Source organism: Eleutherodactylus coqui, chromosome 9, assembly GCF_035609145.1.
Source record: "Eleutherodactylus coqui strain aEleCoq1 chromosome 9, aEleCoq1.hap1, whole genome shotgun sequence".
In the NCBI taxonomy this organism is placed as follows: Eukaryota; Metazoa; Chordata; class Amphibia; order Anura; family Eleutherodactylidae; genus Eleutherodactylus; species Eleutherodactylus coqui.
Genome location: NC_089845.1, coordinates 8,329,217 through 8,341,286, shown reverse-complemented (window position 1 = coordinate 8,341,286; position 12,070 = coordinate 8,329,217). Strand labels below are relative to the sequence as shown.

General features: G+C 45.9%; 1 protein-coding gene across 6 annotated transcripts in view; it reads right to left on the bottom strand.

The window, feature by feature from the left end:
• PTPN3 (protein tyrosine phosphatase non-receptor type 3) overlaps positions 1-12,070 on the bottom strand; it is a 318,436-nt gene that overhangs the window by 116,088 nt on the left and 190,278 nt on the right. For all 6 annotated transcript variants that reach the window (XM_066579095.1, XM_066579096.1, XM_066579097.1 and 3 more), the window contains 2 exons: positions 10,081-10,215; positions 2,742-2,915 (listed from right to left, as the gene is read on the bottom strand). In XM_066579095.1, the coding sequence (XP_066435192.1) occupies positions 2,742-2,915; positions 10,081-10,215 (309 nt within the window). The remainder of the gene's footprint in view (positions 1-2,741; positions 2,916-10,080; positions 10,216-12,070) is intronic.

The following is a 12,070-nucleotide window of genomic DNA, read 5'->3' as shown; positions in this document are numbered from 1 at the left end:
TATATCCGCGACCATGGAGCACAATGGGCTCTATGCTGCGGATAGCCGCGGTAAAATAGAACCTGCTGCGTTCTCTTTTCTGCGAGTGGATTACGCCATTCCGACCCACTAATGTGAGCGGAATTGTGTAATCTAATGCGATTGATCTGCGTAATACCGCGGATCAGACGCATGCGGAATCCGTAATTCCTATCCGGTCATGTGAGACCGACCTAATGTAGATCGCTACCTTTTTATCACGTGACTGGGGACCGCTCAACGAGGCCACCCGTCACTGCTCCAGGCAAGGAGATTTTAAGTTTCCTGGGCTCCCCGACTCCTGCGCATGTGTCTGGTGTTTTACCGGCGGTCGCATGTGCAGAATCCGGGTAAGTTCACGGATGAGGATCGCGTCGGGGTGCAAATACGGAGGCCTCCGGTAAAAAGTTTCATCTCCTTTCACCGATCGCATCAGTGAGAGGAGATGAAACTTCAATTTTTAAAAAAAACTTTTTTACGTGATTGCCATTATCCATTGGATAACGGCGAACATGTGATCAGGAACCGCTCACCGTGGCCCCCCCGTGAAATTTCCAGGCTCTTGGCTAAGTTTTGTAGCCAGGAGCAGGGAGATTTTAAGTTATCCTGGCAATCCACGGCTTTTGCGCATGCGTCTGCTGCTTTGGCGACGGCCGCGTGCACAGAAGCTGTGGTAAGGTCCGCGGATAAATCCGGGGGCCTTAGGTATGTAATTTCATCCTCCCTCACGGATATGATCCAAGAGGGGAGATGAAATGTAAGCGTTTTAAACTTTTTTTTTTACTTTTTAAACTTTTTTTTTAAACTTTTTTACACGTTTTTTTTACTTTAAATGATCACTGCTATCCATTGGATAACAGTGATCATCTCTGCAGGGACAGCCCTCTGCTCCTGGCTACACATAGCAGCCAGGAGCAGAGGGATTTTAAATTTCCCGGGGCTCGAGCCCCTCTGTGCACGCGCCCGCATGAAAATAAAAATACCATTTAAAGAAAATCCGTGCGGATTGTATTTTTCTAGCGGACATGAGGCCTTAAGGCCTCATGTCCACGGGCAAAAGAAGAATTAAAATCCGCAGCGGATTTTAACTCTTCGCCTGCCCGCGGATCCGCACCCCATAGGGATGCATTGACCACCCGCGGGGTAGATAAATACCCGCGGATGGTCAATAAAAATGATTTTTTTAAAAATGGAGCATGAAAAAATCTGGACCATGCTCCATTTTCGTGCGGGTCTCCCACGGGGACGGCTCCTGCAGGCTTCTATTGAAGCCTATGGAAGCCGTCCGGATCCGCGGGAGACCTAAAATAAGAATATACTCACCTGCTCCGGATCTTCCCTTCGCCGCGGCTTCATCTTCTCTCCGTCGTGGCCGGATCTTTTTTCTTCAGGCCGACGCATGCGTGCGGCACGCAACCGACGTGCCATGCACATCCGCCGGGCCGAAGAAAGAAGATCCGGCCGCGACGGAGAGAAGATGAAGCCGCGGCGAAGGAAAGATCCGGAGCGTGTGAGAGGTAAGTTTATTCTTATTTTAAGCGCCCATGTCCGTGGGGCAGGAGGGACCCGCTACGGATTCTCCATGGAGAATGGAGAATCCGTGGAGAATCTCCATGGAGAATCCGTAGCGGGCCTGATTTTCCCCGTGAACATGAGGCTTGAGGCCTCATGTCCACTAGCTAAATGGAATTGCGGAATCCGCAGCGGATTTTGCCCATAGGGAATCATTGGCCATTAGTGGTCCATTAAATTGATTTTTGCACCCGCGGATGGCATTTTAAAAGAATTGCATTTTTCACGTGCAGGAGAAAAAACGCGGCATGCTCCATTTTGCTGCGGATTCTGCGCGGATCGGCAACATTGCTATCACATTGATAGCAATGTGTGCGGATATCTGCATGCAAAAAAAAAAACCATTTAAAGCAAATCCGCGCGGAATCTGCGGCAGATTCTGCGCGGATTGTATTTTTCGAGTGGACATGAGGCCTTACTGCTGCTTTTAGCTAAGCAAATCTTCCATCAAATTAGAAATAATTAATCTTGTTAAAGCTAGGCCAAACCGGGAGTGAGTTATTTGGGCTACCACAGCCGTGCCGAAATCTACATTCATGTTCCCTATGTCGCCACTGTATCTAAACCTGTACTACTTCACTACTGAACAATGCCGCAGCCCTTTCTAGCCCCCTAGAAAAATACAATCTGTGCAGATTTCTGCAAGATTCCGCGCGGATTTGCTTTAAATGGTATATTTTTTTTCATGCGGATATCCGCACCTACTGATAGCAATGTGGCCGAACCACGCAGAATACGCACTAAAATGGAGCATGCTGCGTTTTGTTTTCCGCACGTGAAAAACGCAAATCAATTAAAATGCCATTTGCAGGTGCAAAATTCAATTTAAATGACCTGCAGATGCCAATGATATTCCCTATGGACAAAATTTCACGTGCAGAATCCGCAATTCAATTTTGCTAGTGGACATGAGGCCTAAACATGCTCTACACCCTAGGAACAGGAGGGCAAATGATACATTGTATCCTCTGTAACAGATCACGTATCCAGCAATGTGATAAATGCAGTATTGATGTTATTGTCTCATCACATTTACTTCTTACTCCATGATATCACCAGAACTACATATATACCTGTACACTATGTCTGGTGTCTACATCAAACAGCTTCTAGGGAATGTCTAACAAGCAGAAGCCCCAAGCATCACTCACCTATGTGGGCTCCGGCTCTGAAAGATGTCTGAATCGCTATCTTTTGAAGTCGGGGAGCCTTTATAAGTGTAGAACACGTCTTCCGTCTCCGTCACGTAGGTCATTTCATTGACTAGATTGTCAGCAGATGAATGTTGTGGCCTCCTAATGACATGCCGTAATCTAGGGCTCCGCCTGAAGAATCCCCCACAAGGAGAACAAACCGTTAAGAAACATACAGATTTAAAGGAGAATCAGACAGTTTTCTGGCATTAAGGGCAATGCATAAAAAACATCAATGTGAAAGTTAGTCTGCTGTTAACCCTGTGCCGCTGGCCGTATTTGTAAGTAGAGGTGCAGCCTGGTCATACCCGAGCGTCAGCAGCCCGCGTCTCATAGGACCCTCATGTAGCAGGTCGTGAAGACCATGTAGATTCTCTCCGCTACGTGTGAATACATTTACTTGCATTGTAACTTGTTGCAGATCTTCAGCTTTAGGCCGGTCTCACACAGCCGTCCCTAAACACAGCGTTTTACAACAGCCTCTTTAACGAACCCCGTCATTGCAATAGGTGATGTGATGTGTTACAAAGCGCTGCATCGCACTAAAATACAACAGACCGCGCTCGTTTAGTACGGCGTTACAAACATTGTGCAAAAAATGCTCGTCTGAGAAGCCCTATTGAAATCAATGGAGGCCCACTGCAGCGTCTTAAGCACTGAACAGAGCCTGTGTGCTAGCGGCCTGAGGTCTATGACAAATCTGCCATGTCTGAAGACAAACAGAATGGTAACTAGGCGCCGCTCTCCAATAAAAGTGGGAGGATGTCATTTTTAACTTCTCTTTTATAAAAAAAAAAAACCCTTAAAAACCAGCAGATATGCGTTCCTGGGTGATCCCCCTCATTAGTCAGGCTGGGTAGGGGTGATCCCCCTCATTAGTCAGGCTGGGCAGGGGTGATCCCCCTCATTAATCAGGCTGGGTAGGGGTGATCTCCCTCATTAGTCAGGCTGGGTAAGGGTGATCCCCCTCATTAGTCAGGCTGGGTAGGGGTGATCACCCTCATTAGTCAGGCTGGGTAGGGGTGATCACCCTCATTAGTCAGGCTGGGTAGGGGTGATCCCCTCATTAGTCAGGCCGGGTAGGGGTGATCCCTCTCATTAGTCAGGCTGGGTAGGGGTGATCCCCCTCATTAGTCAGGCTGGGTAGGAGTGATCCCTCTCATTAGTTAGGCTGGGTAGGGGTGATCCCCCTCATTAGTCAGGCTGGGTAGGGGTGATCCCTCTCATTAGTCAGGCTGGGTAGGGGTGATCTCCCTCATTAGTCAGGCTGGCTAGGGGTGATTCCCCTCATTAGTCAGGCTGGGTAGAGGTGATCCCACTCAGAAGTCAGGCTGGGTAGGGGTGATCCCCCTCATTAGTCAGGCTAGGTAGGGGTGATCCCCCTCAGTCAGGCTGGGTAGGGGTGATCCCCCTCATTAGTCAGGCTGGGTAGGGGTGATCCCCCTCAGTAGTCAGGCTGGGTAGGGGTGATCCCCCCCATTAGTCAGGCTGGGTACGGGTGATCCCCTCATTAGTCAGGCTGGGTAGGGGTGATCCCCCTCATTAGTCAGGCTGGGTAGGGGTGATCCCTCTCATTGGTCAGGCTGGGTAGGGGTGATCCCTCTCATTAGTCAGGCTGGGTAGGGGTGATCCCCCTCAGTAGTCAGGTTGGGTAGGGGTGATCCCCCTCAGTAGTCAGGCTGGGTACGGGTGATCCCCCTCATTAGTCAGGCTGGGTACGGGTGATCCCCTCATTGGTCAGGCTGGGTAGGGGTGATCCCTCTCATTAGTCAGGCTGGGTAGGGGTGATCCCCCTCATTAGTCAGGCTGGGTAGGGGTGATCCCTCTCATTGGTCAGGCTGGGTAGGTGTGATCCCTCTCATTAGTCAGGCTGGGTAGGGGTGATCCCCCTCATTAGTCAGGCTGGGTAGGGGTGATCCCTCTCATTGGTCAGGCTGGGTAGGGGTGATCCCTCTCATTAGTCAGGCTGGGTAGGGGTGATCCCCCTCAGTAGTCAGGTTGGGTAGGGGTGATCCCCCTCAGTAGTCAGGCTGGGTACGGGTGATCCCCCTCATTAGTCAGGCTGGGTACGGGTGATCCCCTCATTGGTCAGGCTGGGTAGGGGTGATCCCTCTCATTAGTCAGGCTGGGTAGGGGTGATCCCCCTCATTAGTCAGGCTGGGTAGGGGTGATCCCTCTCATTGGTCAGGCTGGGTAGGTGTGATCCCTCTCATTAGTCAGGCTGGGTAGGGGTGATCCCCCTCATTAGTCAGGCTGGGTAGGGGTGATAACTCTCATTAGTCAGGCTGGGTAGGGGTGATCCCCCTCATTAGTCAGGCTGGGTAGGGGTGATCCCCCTAATTAGTCAGGCTGGGTAGGGGTGATCCCCCTCATTAGTCAGGCTGGGTAGGGGTGATCCCCCTCATTAGTCAGGCTGGGCAGGACTAATACACAAGAAGTACAGAAGGCCATGGAAATAGTTGCAACGTGTTGCAGCAGGAAGGAGATAAAGCAACGTGGAGGGGAACAAAGGGGAGGGATAAAAACAGAATCTAACAGAAAAACATAACGAGTAAACAAGTGAATAAATGAGCAGTATCAGCCGATGAATAATGAATAAAACGGCATATCAAATCAAATATAGCAGAAATGATCGATTCAAGAAAACTGGCAAATTATATCATCTTCAATTACCAAACAGAGGGCGGTACCATAGCATCATCATCGTGGCAGACATTAACATATCACAATGGGGCTGAGAATGAAGATTTGCATTAAAAAATAAGTAAAATGATATTGTGATACGGCGGTTTACTAAAAATGCATAAGCAATGGGCAGCAACTCCCTGGCATCACATTTCTCCAATGTTGGCTACCTATTTGCTCCGCTCCACGCATCTACAATCATTGGGGGCATCAAAACACAGTTCTATTCTGTCTAGCTTGGTCTGACGGCTTCTTACTGTCTCAGCAGAGGCTTACGCTCCTTTTTGCATGGGCTGATTGTTCACCCAATAGTCGGGCCATGTAAAGCAACGAACTACCAGCGACTAGAGGGCGAACGCCTGTCCATCCGCAGAGCCTTCAGTTTCAGTGAGCAGAAAAATGCTTGCTGATTGGTGGTACATCTCCCATGTGAACAGCTGGCATGCGGGGACAAATGATCCAACTAGTAATTACTCATCCCCATCAGCGGATCCTTGGCCCATGAAAATGAAATGAGGAAGATCGGCATGTGTGCCGGCCAGTGCGCATTACGCCAGACGGGGAACTCATCTGGTCTAAAAGGACCCTTAGTTTGTTGCACCGCTCCTCCCGCATACATCAGCACTGCAACTCGGAGTTAGGCTAAAGCTGTCAAGACGTCCATGTGAGGCCCAGAGAACATAAGAGTTATGTCTTATAATTAACTTGGTTTCCCATAGTGCATGATGACAGCACACATGGAAGGTCATCCTCTGACCTCTGTAGGGACAGGAACACAGAGAGTTTAAAAGCACCTCCCTCACTTACCTCCAGTGACTTCAAATTACTACAATGGATATAGATTTCATCATTTGTCATCACTTTACATCACGTGAATCATGCTTATCATCATAGAATACTAGAATTGTCCTGGCGGCCTATAGTAAATGCCTACAATGGTGTCCTTTCTGTTGTTCTCTCCTTGTATTCTTACCCAGTTTCTACAGGACTCCCAGCTCTGAAGCTTGAATCTCTGTGGAGATGAATGTTTTCCTAACACAACACCTCCTCCCCTTTTATTAGGTCTGCTTCCAATCATGTGTATCATCCCACCAAGTTTCCGTGATGCCTATGACATCATATTTCTCTTCCTGCGTTCGAAGCTCCAGTTCTCCTTGTTTGTTTCCCAGCTCTGTGCATTTGTGTAGGAACATGTTAGTTTGTGATCGGGGTCTTTTGCTCCTCTACTTGCCTTCTGAATTTTTTGCTTTTGCTCTTCCTTTCCACTTCTAATAGCGAGGTTCTCAAATGTATTAATTAGCTGTATATTTTTACCTTTCACTTCCCTTCCCATGTTGTTCTAGAAATCCCCATCTTCCTTTATAAACTTCAATGTAGCTCTTCTCTCCTGAAGACTTTGCACCTTTTCCTTCAGTAGAGACACAAGCTTACATTCCTGGTCGGTGAAGTTTGGCTGTTCCTTTGGTCACTCTGTAAACATATAGCATACATTGCAGCTCACCATATGGCTCCTCTCCTTTTCCATGTTGTCAGATGATGTCCACTTCCAGACTTCTAAAAGACAAGAATTGTAGTATCTCCACGATCAGTAGTACATTCACTGCAAAGTATGCGCGCTGTCTGGTGATGTCCTCTGAGCAGCTAGACCTGGCTAATCCTGACAATCTTCCCTCTTCGAGTGATTCTTTGCTCATCCCAGAATGCACAGGGAACATGCAAATGAACTTCCTGCAGTTCCAATCTCTGGTCTCATTACAACAAGAACAATAATATCATAAGGGAGGGTACGTAGAGGTGCTGTCATGATGGTCTCATGGAAACCAAATTAATGGTAGGACATAATTCTCATATTCCACGTAGTGATAGCTTTGTTGAGCATTTAAAATTGATGATAGTTCTGAATGACCCATTGGGTTTATTGACTAGAAATATTGGGGGGTAGTAGCCCAACCCTCACTAATCTTTGGTTATTGGAAGAACTCTAATCTTTTTTGAAGAGGGGGGAAAATAGGAGGGTGTTATCTGGAACTTTCTGGGGGGGGGGGGGGGGAGTAGTGAAAATTCTATTTCATACCCTGATGATATTGTCTGCAAGACCAAGACCAAGGGGATTCTAGATACCAGTTTCCAATAATCCAGGAACTGAGATATTCTTCCTCCCACTGGCCCCAAGTCATAGATTGGACCCTGGCTTCGGATGGAGGAGAAAGTTCCTACCCTTGTCACTTTTAGGATAGGACCATTTCCCTGATTTACGTTTTCCTCTCTGTTCTCGAGGCTTAAACATAGGTTTCTAAAAAGGAAACGTTGCATTTGATATATCTTCTGGAAAGACCTTTTTCCTGTCTGTCTCTTCCTCTAGTATCTTGTCCAATTCTGGAGCAAACACATAGTCCCCATGAAAGGGAATTAAGCAGAGTTTGTTTTTAGAGGTAGTGTCTCTGGACCTAGACTTCAGCCATAATGCTTGCCTTGCCTAAAACAGCATTTTTGGTTTCAAAGCGAAGGTCTCAGCAGAAGTGTCTGCTAGAAAACCCACAGCCATCTTAAATCACGGGAGGCTTTCTATGAGGTCCTCTCTAGGAGTTTTCTGCCTCAGATGATTATCCAAATATACATCAGTCGTGCGGCCGAGGTTGCGACAGCTTTCGCTTCCAGAGTGTGGGAAGTTGTTTCCCACAATTTGCTTAGCAGAGCATCTATTTCCCTCTTTATTGGATCTTTTATTTGAGATGAGATCTTGAAGTGCATGAAAGTCTTTTCCACCAACTTTGCCACTTGCATGTCAATGTCTAGGATTCCTTCCAAAACCTTGACATTCTTGGGTGAGAGTAGGGGTCTATCCTTAAACTCACGTGAAATGGATAGTGTTTTTTCTGCCTCACCCCATTCACCCATTATCAATTGCATTAGTGTCTCACTTACAGGAAACACCATTTTGCATCTGGATCTTGTTTAAGAAAAAAAAAAGGACTCGCTTCATGTATATTACATATATACATACACACATCCACACACACATCATATGTAAAGACCAGGGGTCAGGGTGTATAACTGGAGCTAGTATCACAACATTGATTAAATGTGTGCTGGTAAGACATTGTTGCATCCTGTGTAACAGATCGCAGATACATGATTTCCTTGTATAACAAAATACTTTATAAGGTTACCACTGTGAGAGACGCCATAGTGTTTGCACACCATCATGTTCCCCACTCCATTTCCTGTAACTTACTTGATACACTAGATATTTTTGGAAAAAGTTTGCAAGGCCTGAAGAAGAAGAAATGTTACAATTGGCCCTCACTGACACAAATGTGTAGCCGGAGAGCTGACTAGATAGGGACTTTGTCTTAGAGATGTGCTTAACAAATTGAGCTTTTTAATATCTGTTTTACTTTATTTGACCATATATACACACATATTATATATATATATATATATATATATATATATATATATATATATATATATTTATTTATTGTGAGACAGTGACTGACAAAGTGCTGGAGGGTGGATACGTGCCACCGAGTGGCCTGGGCTCGGTGGAGGAAGCCAGCATTTCTGTGTCAGTAACGCAATGTTACTGACACGTTGTAGTTTTGTAAGTGGCTCCAAGCCGCATAGTCCGGGCCGGCTTTTCCTGAAGTGGTCAAAGCGAAGGGTGGGATGGCCACTCCCATGTACCAGGTGAGGCTGTTACCAGGCCTTATAAAGCCTGGGCCTGCAGGTCAGAGATAGAGAGAGAGCGTCTGGCTGAGAGCCAGAGAGAGGGCTCTGTGGAGCAAGGAGCCCGGCTAGCCCGGCGTGTGGACTGAGAGAGCCAAAGGTGAGGTTGACAGGGTGACGCCCCTAACCTCAACAACCCGGAGGGTGTGGTGAGACCTCCACAGGTCTGAGGACCGGACTGGCTATGTGACGTTTTGAAGTGAGTAGTCAGGGCTGGACTCTGTGTAGTAAGCGCTCAGACGAGCAGGTGATTATTTTATGTTGGTCTGAAGTCAAGGCCTGTTTTATTTGTGTTGTATGCTGCAATAAACCCAGGCGAAGCCTGGACTAAAGGACCTTTTGTTGCCCGGTGTCACTGTCTCTGGCCGCGGATGCCCACGCTGCTACTGACCCTAAACGCTAATCCCTCACAATATATACACACATACACACATACATATACACACACACATATATACACACACATATTATATATATTATATATATATATATATATATATATATATATATATACATACACACACGCATATATATACACACACATATTATATATATACATACACACACACCTTAAGAATTCTTATGGATTACCAGTTAATGATGTCAGACAGTGCATCACCAAGTGACCAAACAACAAAGTCACTGCATGAGCTAAAAGGTGTGACACAATATGTTAAATCATGTGACTTTTGGTCATCCAACTTCAATGTATTTGTCTTAAAGGACTATAAATTCTTTGGCTGTTTGACAAACAGAATCTTTTGTGATTTACAGAAGTCAGTGTGTGACCTGTGATTCTCCGAGCAGCTTGTATTAATATGGAACAGCAAGAATACACATCTAGCGCCACATTGTGCCAACACTGCCTAAACCCACTACTTACCAAATTGGTGTAGTAGGAGGAGAGCGAGAAGGAAGGCTTTTGGTCTCCAGGTGCTCCACAGACACAGATCTCCTTAAATCTGTGTTTAAAGCCCTGCCACCCATGACTTTTCTGCAGAGCTGACTGCTGGCAGATCTGGGAGAAATAAAGGCAAATTGTTTTAGCTTTTTTTTCAATAAATATCCACAAATAATGTTCAAAACATGCAAACATTGAGATTTATCACTAAAAGGAAGAAGAAAAGTTGTCCAAAGTGACCAAATAAGTCCTGAAATAGTCAGTGCCCTGGTTGCCCGCTACTGCTTTATCTATTCAGTTTACTTGTACTAGTTTTGATAAATCTCCTTCATTGGGCCAAAAGTGTATAAAAGTGAGTGCATACAAAAAGGTGGTGATGTGTATCTGTCACTGGCGTTTAGTTTAATAGCGTATGAGATTATACGGCATACATTATATATACAGGATATCTCAAAAGTAAGGAAACACCCAAGTTACAATGTCTCGTTGTGTCACTCTCACTTTGCTGTAGACAAGTCTGAAGGATGGCTTGTGCCTCAGATCCGCATATTACTGTATGTGTCAGGGGACCCGATCAGCCAAAAAGCTGCTAAATCCTGTATTCTGGGAGAGCTGATCACCGACTAAACCATATTCACCAGCTGCCATAATGGTAAGGAGTAATGTTCATATTCATCACCAATATGGCCATTGTCTGATCCATGACCCATCAGGCCATGATACCCATTAGACACATCTGTGCCCCCCTTCTACATACACCGGTGAGGGAACGCAGCTTCCCTTCTCATCCCCCAGGCCCCTTCATTCCAGCAAGTGTATGTTTGCGGAATGAACGGTGATTTCCGGCGCACGCATCAGCGTATTTTAATGTACTTTTTGCGCCTACAGATACATCGACTGAAGTGGCTAATTAGTTTAATGAGTAGCAGATGTCTGGAACTATTACACAGTTTCACACATCTTCCAGCGTGTAGCGCGCACTTTTGCACATTGGACTTTTGGTGTGCAAATGCGGAAAACGTGCGGAATGGTCAAACCTATTGAAATCAATGGATATTACTCTTGCATATAGCACAAATACGCACATGTAAAGGGGGCGTTAGATTGCAGGGGGCCTTGCACTTTGACATACAGTTAGCAACCAGTCTCTTAGACTCATGGATCAGCTTGATTTCATATCATGACGCCAGCCCCCAGGAGCCGAGTGCAACAAGGTGTAATCCCCCCAACAGCTCTGATGTCAGCAGACAGGCCAGCTACTCCGCTGCCCATGCCACTCTGAAGCCTTGTATGATGTAGTTACTGACTTTTCCCAGCAGATGGCGATGTTGTATAACGGCAGAAACATCAAGTTCCCTAGGAAACTCGTAATCCAAAAATGGTTTGGAAAGGATTAAATTTGGAAACTGCCTCCTAAAAATGTCACTTTAATTGTAGATTTTGAAATGAATATGTCTCATGCAAATATATATTTATTTTAAACCCCATAGTAACATAACTAATTTTAGCCTTAAGAACTTAAAAAAAGCACATTTTTATAAATGATCTGGAGGAGGGAATTGAGGAGAAACTGATCAAATTAGAAGGCACAAGGCTAGGAAGGATAGCTAACACTAGAGAAGAAAGAAGATTCAAAAAGATCTGGAAAAGGTTGTACAGTGGGCAGCGACTAACAGAATGCATTCCTCCTTGTTAAATACCCAAGTCCTAAATCTGGGCAAGAAAAATGAAGAAAGCACATGCAGAATGGGAGGAATTGGGCTAAGCAGCAGCACATGTGAAGAAGACTTGGGTATACTAATAGATCACAGACTGAACATGAGTCAACAATGTGATGCAGCAGCCAAAAAGGCAAACACGATTCTGGGATGTATTAAGAGAAGCATAGAGTCTAGATCACGTGAGGTCATTATCCCCCTCTACTCTTCCTTAGTCAGACCTCATCTGGAATACTGGGTCCAGTACTGGGCAC